Source organism: Telmatherina bonti (assembly GCF_933228915.1).
Source record: "Telmatherina bonti genome assembly, chromosome: 19".
Classification (NCBI taxonomy): Eukaryota; Metazoa; Chordata; class Actinopteri; order Atheriniformes; family Telmatherinidae; genus Telmatherina; species Telmatherina bonti.
The window spans coordinates 33,715,300-33,733,924 of record NC_136617.1 but is presented as its reverse complement, the minus strand read 5'-3'; the positions used below and the strand labels follow the sequence as shown (position 1 = coordinate 33,733,924).

Sequence of the window (18,625 nt, the reverse complement as noted above, 5' to 3'; positions counted from 1 at the left end):
ACCTGACCTATTAAACCTAAAATGGATTTTTGAACCAGGCTGTAAACATGTTTATTTCTGTTGTAAACATGTTTATTTCTGCTGTGAAGTTGGTCTTTTTAACATGGGAGTCTATGGGGATTTGCTCTGTTTTGCAGCCCCCAGTGGATGAAGGGGGAACTGCAGTTTTATGCACTTCTGCACAGGCTTAACTTTTAACCACCGAAGGCTCCGTCCATCTTTTATATACGGTCTATTCCCTGATCCATCCCTTTACTTCTGACTCTGCTAGGGGACATCCCATGATGCATTGGGCTCCTCTCAGTGTTCAGACTCTCCTGGTGTTATTTGCAGCTGGTGTTTCTCCTCTCCCTCCCTGTGGGTGTAGCTCTCTGCATGTTTCTGTTTCTGTTGAGGTTACTGACCCCACCAACCCACACACTGTTTACTGCCTGCCGTTTCTCATTTTCCTCTCAACATAGACAAACATGCACCTCCACTCTGGAAGTTTCCACCTGAGGTTTTCTTCTGAAGGAACCATGGAGTTAAAGGAAGAACAGCAAATGCAGACTGGTGCGTGAAAAGATTCACTAAAGTGCTGAAAGTTTCTGGAACAGCACCAGATAAGAATCAAACGTGAATAAATGTTGGAGTTGCTTCAGCTGTTTGGAGGAAGAGGACTGAAGTCAGAAGCAGACTGACTGAAAACATGGTGTTCATGTTGAGAGTGCAGCATGTCGTAGTTTGAACTCATCTCTGCTACGCAGGGCCAGATTAAAAGTGCAAAGGCCTCTGGGCCCAGTGATCCAGGGGCCCCCTTCCCCACCACAACATTGTAAAATTGTGAATGATACACTGTGAAACGACATTTCTGACATCTCTCAGCCAGTGGCACCAGTAGCAATACAGTAGACACTGGTAACTATCAGGCCTTTAAGTACATTTTGTTTCATGTCCAAACTGCTGGTGTTTTCCCTACGTGGGCCCCAAGTGGGCGTGGGCCGCTGGGCCTGTGCCCATAATGCCCATTGGATAATCCAGCCTTGCGATGCTAACTTGATGTGTGTAACAGGTGGTAGGGCTGCCTGATTATGGAAAAACACGATTATTTTGACTGAAATTGAGATCTCGATGATTTAACACAACTATGCAGTATTTTTAAACGTTGCGCGTCGTGATGTTTTAGACTCCGCGTGTGCATTATAACCGACTAATGCCCCGTTCAAAGTTGTTTAATCTGCTTATACCATGGTCCCACACAGGAAACATTTCATAACAAATCTGTATTTCTTTTTTACAACACTTGATGAATATTCTGAAGTATAGGAACTATTTTACGTTGGCCTGGATGTACGTTTTATACCAAACAACCGCTGTCAGGCTGCAGCGTGTTTCTCTCATTCACCTGTTAAAAGACGGCTGATCTGAACCAGCTGGTTAACGCGTTGCTATGGTAACGCCCCGTAACGGAGGGATATTACAGTGTTTAACTGGCCGAACTATGTATAGGAAAATAATGCAGCCAGTTGTCACTGACAATGGTATAAACTATGTTTAGGTGAACTTCCACAACCTACTGCAGTTATTCTACATTGACCTGCAGCCGGAGCCGACTGAGACTGGCCGCCTGGGAGTGCTTTAGGACGGGAGAGGCTCCCGCTGCTCCTTCCTTATAGTAACTGCAGAACAATATGTGCCTTCAAGTCAGTCGCCACAACACCAGAAAAGTCTCTAATAACTCCAGTAAAAGCTGCTAGATTTGTCGCTTTTAACAAAAAAAGTCTCCAGATTTAGCGAGAACGTCTCCAAGTTGGCAACAGTGTCTGAATGAAAGCAAAGCGGCTGTGGGAGGAGTTTACAGCACAGCGCTGCAACGCCAGAGACGCTCGATTAGCAGCTGAAGACAGCAGGAGAGGAAACTGCAGAGAGAAAAATAATCACACCCTTTTATTTTTATCATTGTTGGAAACCCAGATCGTAAATGAGATTAAAATCTGATTAATCGTCCGGTCCTAACTGGTGGGTTTGCGTGAACTACCAACGAGGAACATCAGCAGCTCAATGAGGACCAACACCTCCTCAGTTTGAAATGGAAACAACATTTTTTACATATTTGATGTTTTCTGAAAGGATGTAAACATGTTGACAACGTACTTTCTTTGTAGCAAAAGAGCAAAATGTGGAGTTTTTTTATTGTTCAGAGGTGGTTATGGTGTTATTTTACCAGTCTGACTCACTGGAGACCACATGGTGCTGACTGTGGAACCTGAAATAAGATCAACATGTCTGGTTTAGGCTCAGACTGAAGACGTGTCCCACCTGTCCAAACAAGCTCTTGAGGTGCAGCTTGGCTGTGGACAGCCTGGGTCTGTCCTGGTGGCTGGACTGGAAGTTGAAGCAGGAGGAGTTGCAGGAGGAAGGTGGAGATGGAGGAAGGTCTTTCTTCTCCACAGACTGCGTGCTGTTCTGGGTGGCCGGAGACAGCTGGCTGTCGCTGTACGCCCTGCAGCCTTCACTGATCGCACACACCCCGAGGTGGTTCTTGTCCAGTTTCTCCAACTCATCCAGGTTCTCGGCGCTGAAGCTGTGCTCCTTGTTCAGTTCTTTACTCCTCACATCGCTGCGACTCGTGTTTGGCTCCTGGATGGCGGGAATCGAGCTGACAGACTCTCTTTTAGAGCCATCAGCCTTAAGGTGAGGTATGTAGACACCAGACTCCCGGTTCTTCCGGTGATCTGGGTCCTTTGGTCCCATCTTTTTCCATGGCAAGAAGTCCAGATCCAGGAGGGATCCCTCAGAGCTGAATCTCCGCATGGTTGTTGGGAAAATGTTGTATGAGAAGTGATGAAACGCTGGGAAAGGAAACTCTGCAAAAAGAGAAAAAGACAAATAAAAAGTCAGAAAAGAAAACTTTAAAAGTCCTGGTTTCTGAGTCCACCCTGCAGAAGGTCTGAGACGTAAATGATGTCGGATTTCTGACAAAACGTTGCTGCTCGAGTCCTCACTAAGACCAAGTAACTAGAATCTAGTTACTTGGTCTTAGTGAGGACTTGAGCATGATCTAGTAACTAGATTATGTAACTCCAATCCTCAGATCGAGATTCTGCTGGTTAGCTTGTCGGAAAACACGGCTTCTGGCTCGTTATGAGCCAATCAGAGCTCATCAGGTGTACGTTCTGTTTCCAGTGTCAGAAGTAAACAGTTTGTGGAGAAACTCCCAGAAAACTGCAGGCCTGCAGAAACTCTGCTGTTTTATCAAAGCAGCTGTTTCCACACTGTAGCACCGATGTGAAGCATTTTATCCTTGTTTTTTGTCTTTTTTTTCCCATCTATTGTTCAAGTTTTTTTTTATTTTTTTACCTTTAACCTCTTAATTTTCAGCAACCTTAACAGAATACCTGCCAATATGCTCTCTACAACATCAAGAGAATCAGACGTACCTGACAGAACACACGACTCAGCTGTTGGTTCAGGCTCTGGTCATCTTACGCATCGATTACTGCAATTCCCTACTGGCAGGTCTGCCTGCATGCTCTGTTAAACCTCTGCAGATCATCCAGAATGCCGCAGTGCGTCTGGTTTTCAACCAACCCAAACAAGCTCATGTCACTCCGCTGCTAATCGCTCTTCACTGGCTTCCAGTCGCAGCACGCATCATATCTAAAGCTCTGCTTCTGGTTTACAAAACAATAAGTCAAACGTCTCCCGTCTACCTTCACTCCCTAATCCAGACCTACACTCCCTCTCCACAGCTACGTTCCACCAGTGAAAGACGCCTCGTGTTACCACCACAACGTGGGACTAAATCACCAGCCAGACTCTTTCCCTCTGTTGTGCCACGATGGTGGAATGATCTCCCAAACTCTGTCCGCTCTGCAGAGTCCCTGTCTGCTTTTAACAGCAAGCTGAAGACTCAGCTCTTCAAGGAGAACTTCTACACTTATAGCTGTATTTGTTGGAAAGTTGGAGAACTGGTATTAATTCTTTGTATTATAACATCGGTGATATTATGGGGTGGGAAGGGAGAAAACAAAACAAAAAAAGCCTGTAGCACTTCATGGAAGGACCTGCGTCCAACTGGACAGTCCACCAGCACCTTCCTACGATGTCCTCTACTGTTTGATTTTGTGTTTGTGTTGTTCTCACTAATATGTAAGTCGCTGTGGATAAAAGCGTCTAAATGACTGTAGAATAGAATAGAATTTATTCCTGAGTCCATGCAGGGATTTCTGGTAAAGAATGATGTCTGGTTTTAATGCGGCGTTGCCTGACGACCCAAAGACCACCAGCATCCAGCGTTGTCCCATGAACACAGAAACTCTCATGTATTTTCTCTCAGTGATGTAGTGATGTGGTGATACATGCGTGTATGAATCAGTAGAAGCACCACCGACATGTAAATCCATCAGTGATCAGCTGCCTACCATTAGCTCACTTAGTGAAACCATTTGGGTCTTCAGTGATGTGGAGTATCTGTGGGTCACGGTGAGGTGGAGGAGAGTGTCTAATGAAATCGACCGCATACATTAACTCTGCCGGATACGACCTGAAGCACTTCCATCATCCCACCGTCACTTAGGAGAACAAGTCTCGCTCTTCTGCACAAGATTTTCTACTCTTCAGGATAAAACAGCTCCTCATCTCAACACTTCTCCAGCAAGACTCCGTGTGTGTGTGTGTGTGTGTGTGTGTGTGTGTGTGTGAGATAAAATGTCACTATTTCAGGATTTCCTCAGAGATCTGTTCCCTGGAAGTGTTCTATATAAATCCTTAGAGCTGCGGAGCACAGCCTGGGGAGCACGTCAGGGAGATCGGGGTTAATATGAGATGAAATTAGACATTAGGAAACGGGTCAACGTATGAAGTCTACGTTATTCTGCCTGAGTGGATGCAGCTGCCGTTAGGAACCATACAATGCTTTTAAACGTCTCTTCATGAACTCAAACAAATCAATAAATGCATTTAATTTTTCCTCTGACAGGGATTCATGGGTGTAAAACATCATTGAGGGATTCGTGTGATCCAAATGGCTGCAACGATGGTTCTGATGAGCAGAGAGCAGTTTTATCTTCTCCCCGTCGGCTTCCTGTTGAACCCAGAGAAGAACTTTTACTTGAACTGAAGCTGAAACCTCATCGGGTCTTTAAGCTCTCAGAGGTCCAGGTTTTCTGTCAGACTGCAGGTTTACTGCTGGTTCCTGGAGGTTCTGGTAAAAAGGAAGCAGAACCTTTAGTTGTCAGAACCGCTCTGTGGAACCAGGTCGGGTTTGGTGACCCTGATCTTTCCCTTACATTCTGAAAGCCAAGACTCCTGGGGGACATCCACATCCTGGTTCTGGTCCCGATGGAGGTTTTCCTTCCTGGTTCTGGTCCCGATGGAGGTTTTCCTTCCTGGTTCTGGTCCCGATGGAGGTTTTCCTTCCTGGTTCTGGTCCCGATGGAGGTTTTCCTTCCTGGTTCTGGTCCCGATGGAGGTTTTCCTTCCTGGTTCTGGTCCCGATGGAGGTTTTCCTTCCTGGTTCTGGTCCCGATGGAGGTTTTCCATCCTGGTTCTGGTCCCGATGGAGGTTTTCCTTCCTGATTCTGGTCCTGATGGAGGTTTTCCTTCCTGGTTCTGGTCCTGATGGAGGTTTTCCTTCCTGGTTCTGGTCCTGATGGAGGTTTTCCTTCCTGGTTCTGGTCCTGATGGAGGTTTTCCTTCCTGGTTCTGGTCCTGATGGAGGTTTTCTTTCCTGGTTCTGGTCCTGATGAAGGTTTTCCTTCCTGGTTCTGGTCCTGATGTAGGTTTTCCTTCCAGGTTCTGGTCCTGATGTAGGTTTTCCATCCTGGTTCTGGTCCTGATGGAGGTTTTCCTTCCTGGTTCTGGTCCTGATGAAGGTTTTCCTTCCAGGTTCTGGTCCTGATGTAGGTTTTCCTTCCAGGTTCTGGTCCTGATGTAGGTTTTCCATCCTGGTTCTGGTCCTGATGGAGGTTTTCCATCCTGGTTCTGGTCCTGATGGAGGTTTTCCATCCTGGTTCTGGTCCTGATGAAGGTTTTCCTTCCTGGTTCTGGTCCTGATGGAGGTTTTCCATCCTGGTTCTGGTCCTGATGGAGGTTTTCCTTCCTGGTTCTGGTCCTGATGGAGGTTTTCCATCCTGGTTCTGGTCCTGATGGAGGTTTTCCATCCTGGTTCTGGTCCTGATGGAGGTTTTCCTTCCTGGTTCTGGTCCTGATGGAGGTTTTCCATCCTGGTTCTGGTCCTGATGGAGGTTTTCCATACTGGTTCTGGTCCTGATGAAGGTTTTCCTTCCTGGTTCTGGTCCTGATGGTCTTCCTTCAGCGAACTGAACGGTCTCTAAATGTGTCCTGAGATTATTTTGTTGTTAATTTCTGATTAATCAAGAAAAACTGATTAAATTAAACCAGATTCATTCTGCTTTAGATCCAGTCTGGGTCAAAGAATCCCTAAAGTCCATAAAGATCTACGTCAACACAATGGACCATGTTCATCAGGTTTCTCTGTCTCCCAATTTCTCTTAAAACATGACATGATCAGTGTTTTGTAAAGATATTAAGTTGGATTATTTAATAGTCGGTTTCCTTTACTCTCATTAATCTGAATATTGACCCTCATCAGTCTGAGTCAATATTCATAAACATATTCATATACATAAAGCCTAGGAGGCAAGACATCAGCCATGATCTTAGTAAAGCTCCTGTTTCTATCCATCAGTCATAGAAAGATTATCAGGTCATTTCCACACTACGTCTCAGTAAGTTCATCCCAAAGATCAGACCATGAGAAGCCCAGCAGCCTCAGTCTCAGCTGTGGAGGGTAAAAAGTACCACAAGAAGATACATAAAGCTTTACATGATTAATGTATCTTAATCATTTAACCAACACAGGTCACCAGGCCCGGTGATGGTCTGGTGACCCGTCCAGGGTGTACCAGTCTCTCTCCCAATCATTGCTGGGATAGACTCCAGTTTCCCCATGGCTCTGAACTGGTCTATGTGGTTAAGAAGATAGAAAGCATATAGCTATATCTATAGCTATATCTAGCTATACAGCTAGATAGCTATATAATTTATAGATGATTAATTTAATGTGTTAATTTCTTAACATAAACACCTTATTATATAACAACCATTTTTTTCCAGGTAAAACCACATTTTTTTCAGCATTTAATAAATTATTTCATGGCTGTGGTGCATCAACAGCTCGTTTTATCCATCAGACCAAGTAGACGAGGAAAACTTTGGAAGGGTTAACCATGGATTTGATCACATTATTAATTAATTAATTTATTTATTTATTAATTTACCATTTGATTACTTTGCTCCCAAGGTTTCTGATAAATCATCTGTTGAAGAGCTTACAGTTAATATATTCATGATGCATCCCAGAAAACATTACTTACATGTTTTCACTTCAATTTCATTTTATCTAAAATTACTTCTAACGCATCAAATTATTAATTTAATTATTGACTAATTAATTTCTAATTAGTAAACATGATTAAGATTTTAATTATATATTTGACATATATTATCTATATTAAAATATCAATTAATTACACATTTAAGTAGTTTTGATAAGTTTATAAATTTATTTACTGTTTTAATAAATTCATGACATATTTAATTAAATGTTTAAATCCGTTTTGATAGATTTCAGTTTGGTACTTTTCCTCTGCACTCAGCTTGTTAAATGTTAAAGTTCATCCCAGTCCAGTGAGGGGAAAAGAGAACAACTGTGACTTGTCTGGGATGTGGAAAGCCTCTCCTCTCTAAAAAAAAAAAAAAACCTCCTAATTCCTGAGAACCTGAACTTTCTGCTGACTGAACTTTAGTTTCTGTCCAGCAAGGAAATCTGAGGCTGGAATAAAAGATTCTGAACAGTTTTTAGATTCTGATCCATAAAACTTCACACAGCTGAGATCTGATTTCTGAAAATGAATATAAAACATGTTGCACCTGGTTTTAATGGAAATCACGTGTAAAAACAGCAGAAATCCGCGCGACGACCATTAAAACAGCAAACAAAAGCTTGTTAGAGGTTCCCAGACAGGCTGAGACACACCTGACAGCAACACACACCTGACAGCAACACACACCTGTAAGCAACACACACCTGACAGCAACACACACCTGAAAGCAACACACACCTGACAGCAACACACACCTGACAGCAACACACACCTGTAAGCAACACACACCTGGGGAAGTCTGCTGATCTTCATGTTTTCACTGCTCAGATTTCAGCTGCGGGGGGGAACTCTCCATGAAAGTTCAGTTTTCTGTCCTGATCTGACTCACAAACCTTCATCCTGAGATCTCGGATCAACCCGCAGCTGCACGTGCTTACCTCTTCTTCTTCTTCAGCTGTTAGTCCACTTCCTCCATACCAGCCCCGCACATTCCCCCACTTCTCCCCGCAACAAGTCCTCCAACACCTCCGCTGATCGACCGAGGAGCTGAATGAGGAGTGAGGAGCCGTGCTCTTCCTCGTTCTGCTGCTCCTCCTCCTCCTGGAAGTTTCCTCCCCAGCCACACCTTCAGCTCTGCCTCAACTTGTCAGAGTTTCAGCCCAACGCGGTGCTCATGGTGTCTGCATCCCGCAGGAATCAGTTCATTCCTCTGTCATCAGTACAATGTGATCTGCTGGAGATGACCTTTATGTTTAGAAACCCTCACGTGGCTCCTCCTCCTCCTGCTCCTCCTCCTCCTCCTGACGTCTTCAAGGTGAAGGTTTCCGCATTCTGGCTGCAGGCGGCGGTAACTAGTCCTCCTAACTAGAACCTACCTGGTAGTGAAATCCGACTCCTGAAGGACTCTTTCCCCCCCAACACGCGCGCGCGGCGCGCACACACACACACACACACACACACACACAGGGGCCCTATGAAAGAGGCATAGACCCCACCACTGGAATGCAAATTTTAGATGTTTGTTTTTGCTTCAAGCTGATAAAAAAAAACAACTTTTCATGGGAATAATAAAGATGTAGGGCTGTTTAACCCTTTAAGGGACAAGTGACTATTTTTGATCACTTTGTTTCCTTTCATATTTAGCATGAAACTATTTTTGTGTTAATGTAACAACAGAATGGAAGTCTTGGTTCATACCAGAGGGACAGTTTTAGATTAATATTTCTAATTTAAAGATATTTTATTGAGTATAAAGCGTTAAATCACAGTGCATACATCTAACTCGGTTATTTTAATATAAATGGTTTAAAAGTTTATATTACTGCTGTATTTTATTATAACCATTGGAAAAAAGTATTTATTATTTATAATCAAGGTTTAATGATTTTCTTGATTTCCACACACACACCTAAGCTTCTAGTTTGAACTCAGCAGATATGTTATTCGCTAATCTTGATTTTATAAAAATCTTATTAAAAACTGTAAAACTTGTGAATAAAAGTTCAACATATAATCAAAGCAAATCTCCCGTCTTTCCCAGTCCAGCATCCCCACCTCCTGGACATCCTGGTCTTCATGTCCAGGACGAACCGCGGGACGTCTCTGGACGTCTGACTGACTGCGTCTCCTGTTTTAAACTGAACATGGGACCTGAACAGTTCCCACCAGACTGCAGCAAACCTAACCTGTAGCCAACATGTCAGGAAAAGCCTCAGGGAAAAGACCACCAAGGCCCCTTGGCGTCCAACGCAGACGGAGTCCAACAGGAACATGGGGATGGACCGCAGTGTCCACTTCCGAGCTTCTGGTCCCGTCGTATCTTACCTTTCAGTCCCATTAAGACCAAGCTGAAGACTTCTTAACCAACCTTTTAGTGTGGAGATGAGCTGGAGTCTGCATGTCCCACCTGTCCAGGTTCTGCTCTGGACACCCGGTGGTTATGTCGCCATGGTGACGTCACCTGATGCTGGCAGTTTGAAGACACAGTCACACATCATGTCTCGCTTCGGAGTCTGGGAGGACGGTGGTCTTTCTGTGTGGAGTTTCTACGTTCTCCCCGCGTATGCTGGGTTCCCTCCGGGTTCTCCGGGTTCCTCCCACCGTACAGACATGCATGTTAGGTTGTTGGTTACTGTAACACACTCCGAGGAGTGTGTGTGAGCGGTTGTTTGTCTCTTTGTGGTCCCGGGATGGACCGGCGACCTGTCCAGGTGTACCCCTCCCTCACAGTGACTACTGGGATGGACTCCAGCTTCCTGGGACCCTGAATTGCTCTAAGCAGTTAGGATGAAATGAACCATGAAGGTCCTGCTGGTTTCCATGGAGACGAAGGGTTCATAGTGAAGTTTTCACTCTTCCGGTCATAAACGATGTTGGTCTTCATGTCTGTCTGGACCCTCGTGGCGGCTCTGAGGTGAATGAGGGGTTCTCCGTCTGGGTTCTCTGTTGACAGGAGGTCAAAGTCAACATCAGCTGGAGACGTTTAACGTCTTCATTAAAACATCTGGAAAACTTCTGACCATTTACCGAGGTCTTCATCAGACATGACTTTACTGCGTGGTGGGAGAACTTCCCAGTTCCTGGGCTGCTGACTCGTTTCACACCGAGTCTGAAGGTCTGAACACACAACCCTGGTAGCTGTAAAGTTTGACTTCTTCATGTCCTTCCAGACACAGGCGAGAAAACAGGACTGGTCATGAAGAGGTTAAAGGATTTTAGGATTTAGGACATGATGGGTAGAAAGGAGAGAAGTGAGAACAAAAGGAAAAGAGGTGATAAAGAGAGAAAACCGACTGGAGAGAAAGTTCTGGATCCACACAGATGTACCAACAGCAGACAGGAAGGATGGTCATCACAAGTTTATTGTGTTGCTGCAGCAGAACATGCAGAAGCTGACTGAGGTTCTGGAGAACCACAGGGAGGTTCTGGAGAACCACAGAGAGGTTCTGGAGAACCACAGGGAGGTTCTGGAGAACCACAGGGAGGTTCTGGAGAACCACAGAGAGGTTCTGGAGAACCACAGGGAGGTTCTGGAGAACCACAGAGAGGTTCTGGAGAACCACAGAGAGGTTCTGGAGAACCACAGGGAGGTTCTGGAGAACCACAGGGAGGTTCTGGAGAACCACAGGGAGGTTCTGGAGAACCACTGGGAGGTTCTAGAGAACCACAGAGGTTCTGGAGAACCACAGGGAGGTTCTAGAGAACCACAGGGAGGTTCTAGAGAACCACAGAGGAGCTCTGGAGAACCACAGGGAGGTTCTGGAGAACCACAGGGAGGTTCTAGAGAACCACAGGGAGGTTCTGGAGAACCATAGGGAGGTTCTAGAGAACCACAGAGGAGCTCTGGAGAACCACAGAGAGGTTCTGGAGAACCACAGAGAGGTTCTGGAGAACCACAGAGGAGCTCTGGAGAACCACAGGGAGGTTCTGGAGAACCACAGGGAGGTTCTGGAGAACCACAGAGGAGCTCTGGAGAACCACAGGGAGGTTCTGGAGAACCACAGGGAGGTTCTGGAGAACCACAGAGGAGCTCTGGAGAACCACAGGGAGGTTCTGGAGAACCACAGGGAGGTTCTGGAGAACCACAGAGAGCTTCAGACACGGGGAGAACGCAGCTTTACTTTAAACATAAATAAATAAACTTTGAGTCACATGAACGATAAATGTGAAGATTTCTTTCTGTCATCAGTCCGTTTCTTCTGGATCCTCAGAACCGGGCCAGACCTCCTCCTGGATTAAACACAGAACCGGGCCAGACCTCCTCCTGGATTAAACACAGAACCGGGCCAGACCTCCTCCTGGATTAAACACAGAACCGGGCCAGACCTCCTCCTGGATTAAACACAGAACCGGGCCAGACCTCCTCCTGGATTAAACACAGAACCGGGCCAGACCTCCTCCTGGATTAAACACAGAACCGGGCCAGACCTCCTCCTGGATTAAACACAGAACCGGGCCAGACCTCCTCCTGGATTAAACACAGAACCGGGCCAGACCTCTTCCTGGATTAAACACAGAACCGGGCCAGACCTCTTCCTGGATTAAACACAGAACCGGGCCAGACCTCTTCCTGGATTAAACACAGAACCGGGCCAGACCTCTTCCTGGATTAAACACAGAACCGGGCCAGACCTCTTCCTGGATTAAACACAGAACCGGGCCAGACCTCTTCCTGGATTAAACACAGAACCGGGCCAGACCTCCTCCTGGATTAAACACAGAACCGGGCCAGACCTCCTCCTGGATTAAACACAGAACCGGGCCAGACCTCCTCCTGGATTAAACACAGAACCGGGCCAGACCTCTTCCTGGACTGGAAGATGGTTCTGATTCATCAAGCTAACAGAGTCATACCACGGAGGAAACCTCATCAGAACCAGTCAGAACTGGTCTACGGAGGACTGCTCCACCTTTAGGAAGTCCACCCCCCTGTCCGACTCCCAGAACCAAACTGGGAGACGATCCATCGTCCAGCTGCTCCACCTCCCACCGAGTCGGTCTGAACGAGGTCCAGTAGGAAGATCCGGACCTGCAGCTTCTCTCCTCCGGGCTGGAAAAGACCCGCGTTTAAAATTTGGCAGCTTTAAAAGGAGTTGGGCCGATGAGCACGTGGAACCGGGTTCAGAGGAACAGCTTCGGGACCAGAAGGAGGAGCAGAGAAGTGCTGATGGTGACGATGAGTCTCCCTCCTTCCAGCAGCTGATCCGGGGTCAGTTTCTGCTCTGTCTGCGTGAGGACAGGAAGAGGGGCAGCAGGTTCAGGGCCGGTCGGTGCTCCTGCACCCCGAGAGCCACCAGAGCCCCCTTCAGCAGGGAGGTCAGTCTGGGAAGGACGGGGGGCCGAGCCGGTACCACCTGCAACACACAGCAGCAGAAACACACACAGGGATAATGTGACAAAAAATAAAAACTCCTTACTGGTGAAGTGAGATAAAAAGAAAAACTTATTTTTTATAAATATTCTGAAAAGCAAATAAATCAAAACAAAATTGCAGACGACCTGGGAGGAAGAACGTGGGACAACTCCAGACAAAGCAACCGTTTCCTCTGCTCACCTTTTCAACTTTGTGACAGTGAATGAGTCCATCGTGTCCGATGTAAAACGTGGACAAGGCGTCGTACGACCTGGAAGAGAGGACATCGGAATTACAAAGGTGAGACTGAGAAAGAAAGGTAGCTTAGTACTGAAACCAGAAGTTTTCATGCAGTTATTCAGCATCCTGTACAGCCGAAGATAAAGCCTGAAACCTGTTCCTCAGGCGGGTGGGGGGGTGAGGACACGGATTGTCTCAGATGTTCTGCTGAGTTAAGCTCGTTCCATCCTCAACGAGAAGCAAGAACTGAGTTCTGTCTCTCAAGGCTGCAAGAACAAGAAAAAACTTCTTGTTCGTCAGGTCCATCCATCCTCCAGAAGAAGCAGGTCTGCAGCGGGGAGGGGTCACTGCGAGGGGGGGGCGATGTCTGCTTTAGGTGCCATGAACCCAGTTGTTACCTCCACCAGGTCATGTTTTTCCTGGCGTCTTGTGTTCAAGATAACTCAAAAGGTTACCGACGGATTTTTATAAAAGTTTCAAGAGTTGTTGCAAATGTAAAAATGAAGAACTGATTAAATTCTGGTGGTGATCAGGATCACCGTTTGGATCCAGGAATGTTTTAAAAGGATTCTTTACATTGTGTTTGGCGGAGGTTTCCGCTCTCCGAGTTTCTAGTTTCATATTTGGGCAGGTCGTGCACGGGCATGTAAAAATGTTGGTACTTTCACCACCTCGATCAGCTGTTTTATCAAAACAATCCGTTTTACCTGCAGCAGTAAAAACATGGAAGCAGAAACTCCGCTTCCTGCTTTCTCCGTGTTAACCACGCCCACCTCACATGTCCGACCAATCACACGATACTTCTCGAAGCCCTGCAAGAAAAAAGTTCTGCCAGTCCGATGTGTCGAGAACCGTCTTCAAATGCATCCGCGAGAACAAAATGACGTCATTTTCTTCTCGGAGCCTCGAGAACAAGAAGAAAGTTCTGGCTTCTCGGGGAAGATGCAACAAGCTTTAAGGCGGAGCCTGAGAGCAGGTCTGAGAAGGATGCTAACATGGCTAATGCTATCGCTGACGGGAATGTTGGGAGGCTGATTCAGAACAAGTAACCTGGACTGGTTGTTGTAACTGGTTTTATATGTTGCAGGATTTTCTTAAATGATCCGTTAGTGAGCGAAGATAGGCGGCCGCCCCCTGAAATGCTTTATGGAGGACTTTCTCTGGTTCAGAGTCCAAATGAAGAGCAATCTTAACATGTAGCCCAACAACAGGACAGTAAAAACACCAGGAGAAGATGTTTGCAGATACGAGGAAGCATCCAGAAATATCACGGCTAAGACTCCACTAAGCACCCAAACCCAACACAGTCCAAACCCCATAAAGTTATACAGCGCTGTGAAAAAGCATTTGTTCTCTTCCTGGTTTACTGTTTTGCAACTTCGTTTCACTTAGATGTGTCAGATCATCACACACACTTTAATATCAAGTAACCTGAGTAAATACAAACTGCACTTTTTAAATGATGATTTTATTTATGAAGGAAAAAAAGCTCTCCAAGTCTTCTTGATCCAACGTGAAAAGGTATTTACCTCCTGAAGCTAATAACTGATAGCTCCACCTGCAGCAGCAACAACTGCGAGCAAGCGTTCGCCAGCGAGGAGTTTAGATCCACTCTCCTCCACAGCGTTGTTTTAACTCACAGTGGAGGGTTCTCCAGCAGGAACTGCCCAGTTAAGCTCCCACCACAACATTTCCACGCTCCAGAACCTCCATTTTGTTTTGATGCAGCCGTTCAGAGGTGGACTTGCTGGTCGGTTCTGGGTCATAGTGCTTTTGCAGAACCCAGGTGTGCTTGAGCTTGAGGTACAGAACATCGTCATTCAAGATTTTCTGGCAGAAGCAGAATTCATTGTTGTATCGATCGTCCAGGTCCTGAAGCAGCAAAGCAGCCCCAGACCATCACACTCCCACCACCATGTGTGACTGCTGGTATGATTTATATGTTGCTGTTTTATGTTTACAGCAGATCTAACGGGCCGGGCTCCTACTTAGAGACAGGGGGAGGAGCTCAATCATCCTGGAGGAGATCAGAGTAGAGCCGCTGCTCCTCCGCATTGAGAGGAGCCAGTTGAGGTGGTTCTGGCATCTGGTCAGGATGCCTCCTGGACCTCCCTGGTGAGGTGGTCCAGGCACGTCCCTCTGGGAGGAGACCCCGGGGAAGACCCAGGACACGCTGGAGGGATTATATCTCTCGGCTGGCCTGGGAACGCCTCGGGATCCCCCCGCAGAGTTGGCAAATGTGGCTGGGGAGAGGGAAGTCTGGGCTTCCCTGCTTAGGCTGCTGCCCCCGCGACCCGACCCCGGATAAGCGGCAGAAGATGGATGGATGAGCGGATGTAACGGGACACACACCTTCCAGAAAGTTCCACTTTGTCTGGTCAGAATAAAGAATATTATTTCCAGAAGTCTTGGGGATCATCCAGATGTTTCTTAGCAGATGTGAGACAAACCTTTGTGTTTGTGTTTAAATCAGTGTGATGATTTGACACATTTAAGTGTGACAAATATGCATAAACTTTTTCACAGCACTGTACGTTTGGGCTTCACTTCTTTTTGTGAAGTTGCAGCATGAGATGGTAAACTAAGGGGAGTATCCTTGGATTGTCCTGATTGACTTTTTTTTTAAAGGTTCCCATCATTAACCAGGATGTCTTGATGCGCAAGAGTCCTTTATTCACTCATGGATGAAATGGGCTTTTAATCTCTGGTTTTCACAGAAAGTGGTTTTCTTTCAGTTTGCATTTTCTACGGTGTTCCATGTGAATTTCTTCTGATGCAGCAACAGATCTTGGTTCTGAAAGGTCTGTAGAAATCTCACGTCTCAGGTTTTTCTTTTCTTTTAAAGATTATACATACAGGCATGCAGTTGTGGAGATTTTTTTATTTTAGGTATGTTGTTTCTGACAGGAGGCAGTGAAATAGGCCTCAACAGAAGATGTTAATGTGTTTTGTAAACCTGTTCTGCAAGTTAAAAGCCTTTTGAAAACTATAAGCTAAACATCAATGTCCCAGAACAAACCCAGTTCAAGCTGGACAAACCCAGTTCCAGCTGGACAAACCCAGTTCCAGCTGGACAAACCCAGTATAAACTGAACAAACCCAGTATAAACTGGACAAACCCAGTATAAACTGGACAAACCCAGTATAAACTGAACAAACCCAGTATAAACTGGACAAACCCAGTATAAACTGGACAAACCCAGTTGCGGCTGGACAAACCCAGTATAAACTGAACAAACCCAGTATAAACTGGACAAACCCAGTATAAACTGGACAAACCCAGTATAAACTGAACAAACCAAGTATAAACTTGACAAACCCAGTTGCGGCTGGACAAACCCAGTATAAACTGAACAAACCCGGTATAAACTGGACAAACCTGGTATAAACTGGACAAACCCGGTATAAACTGGACAAACCCAGTTGCGGCTGGAAAAACCCAGTAAAAACTGGACAAACCCAGTATAAACTGGACAAACCCAGTATAAACTGGACAGACCCAGTATAAACTGGACAGACCCAGTATAAACTGGACAAACCCAGTATAAACTGGACAAACCCAGTATAAACTGGACAGACCCAGTATAAACTGAACAAACCCAGTATAAACTGGACAGACCCAGTTGCGGCTGGACAAACCCAGTATAAACTGGACAAACCCAGTATAAACTGGACGAACCCAGTATAAACTGGACGAACCCAGTATAAACTGGACGAACCTAGTATAAACTGAACAAACCCAGTATAAACTGAACAAACCCAGTATAAACTGGACAAACCCGGTATAAACTGGACAAACCCGGTATAAACTGGACAAACCCGGTATAAACTGGACAAACCCGGTATAAACTGGACAAACCCAGTTGCGGCTGGACAAACCCAGTATAAACTGAACAAACCCAGTATAAACTGGACAGACCCAGTTGCGGTTGAACAAACCCAGCATAAACCGGACCAACCCAGTATAAACTGGACAGACCCAGTATAAATTGAACAGACCCAGTATAAACTGGACAAACCCAGTATAAACTGAACAAACCCAGTATAAACTGGACAAACCCAGTATAAACTGGACAGACCCAGTATAAACTGGACAGACCCAGTATAAACTGGACAAACCCAGTATAAACTGGACAGACCCAGTATAAACTGGACAAACCCAGTTTAAACTGAACAAACCCAGTATAAACTGGACAAACCCAGTATAAACTGGACAAACCCAGTATAAACTGGACAAACCCAGTATAAACTGGACAAACCCAGTATAAACTGGACAGACCCAGTTGCGGCTGGAGAAACCCAGTATAAACTGGACAGACCCAGTATAAACTGGACAAACCCAGTATAAACTGGACAAATCCAGTATAAACTGGACAAATCCAGTATAAACTGGACAAATCCAGTATAAACTGAACAAACCCAGTATAAACTGGACAAACCCAGTATAAACTGGACAAACCCAGTATAAACTGGACAGACCCAGTTGCGGCTGGACAAACCCAGTATAAACTGAACAAACCCAGTATAAAATGAACAAACCCAGTATAAACTGAACAAACCCAGTATAAACTGGACAAACCCAGTATAAACTGGACAAACCCAGTATAAACTGGACAAACCCAGTATAAACTGGACAAACCCAGTTGCGGCTGGACAAACCCAGTGTAAACTGGACAGACCCAGTATAAACTGGACAGACCCAGTATAAACTGGACAGACCCAGTATAAACTGGACAAACCCAGTATAAACTGGACAGACCCAGTATAAACTGGACAAACCCAGTTTAAACTGAACAAACCCAGTATAAACTGGACAAACCCAGTATAAACTGGACAAACCCAGTATAAACTGGACAAACCCAGTATAAACTGAAAAAACCCAGTATAAACTGGACAGACCCAGTTGCGGCTGGAGAAACCCAGTATAAACTGGACAGACCCAGTATAAACTGGACAAACCCAGTATAAACTGGACAAATCCAGTATAAACTGGACAAATCCAGTATAAACTGAACAAACCCAGTATAAACTGGACAAACCCAGTATAAACTGGACAAACCCAGTATAAACTGGACAGACCCAGTTGCGGCTGGACAAACCCAGTATAAACTGAACAAACCCAGTATAAACTGAACAAACCCAGTATAAACTGAACAAACCCAGTATAAACTGGACAAACCCAGTATAAACTGGACAAACCCAGTATAAACTGGACAAACCCAGTATAAACTGGACAAACCCAGTTGCGGCTGGACAAACCCAGTGTAAACTGGACAGACCCAGTATAAACTGGACAGACCCAGTATAAACTGGACAGACCCAGTATAAACTGGACAGACCCGGTATAAACTGGACAAACCCGGTATAAACTGGACAAACCCGGTATAAACTGGACAAACCCAGTTGCGGCTGGACAAACCCAGTGTAAACTGAACAAACCCAGTATAAACTGGACAAACCCAGTATAAACTGAACAAACCCAGTATAAACTGGACAAACCCAGTATAAACTGAACAAACCCAGTATAAACTGAACAAACCCGGTATAAACTGGACAAACCCGGTATAAACTGGACAAACCCGGTATAAACTGGACAAACCCAGTTGCGGCTGGACAAACCCAGTGTAAACTGGACAAACCCAGT

At 45.6% G+C, this 18,625-nt stretch overlaps 2 protein-coding genes across 3 annotated transcripts in view; one reads left to right on the top strand and one right to left on the bottom strand.

Annotated features, from left to right (window-relative positions):
• Nucleotides 1-10,742: 10,742 nt before the first annotated feature.
• Nucleotides 10,743-11,516, top strand: LOC306770202 (uncharacterized protein). The gene is made up of 2 exons (XM_079259038.1): nucleotides 10,743-11,270; nucleotides 11,439-11,516. The coding sequence occupies exon 1, from the start codon at nucleotides 10,772-10,774 to the stop codon at nucleotides 11,201-11,203; it is 432 nt and encodes a 143-aa protein (XP_079115164.1). The 5' UTR covers nucleotides 10,743-10,771; the 3' UTR covers nucleotides 11,204-11,270; nucleotides 11,439-11,516.
• Nucleotides 11,517-12,024: 508 nt separating this feature from the next.
• Nucleotides 12,025-18,625, bottom strand: part of cUnh6orf136 (chromosome Un C6orf136 homolog) — a 29,289-nt gene continuing 22,688 nt past the window's right edge. For both annotated transcript variants that reach the window (XM_079259037.1, XM_079259036.1), the window contains exons 6-7: nucleotides 12,943-13,012; nucleotides 12,025-12,742 (exon numbers count right to left, since the gene is read on the bottom strand). In XM_079259037.1, coding sequence (XP_079115163.1) covers nucleotides 12,599-12,742; nucleotides 12,943-13,012 — 214 coding nt within the window. In that variant the 3' untranslated portion in view covers nucleotides 12,025-12,598. The remainder of the gene's footprint in view (nucleotides 12,743-12,942; nucleotides 13,013-18,625) is intronic.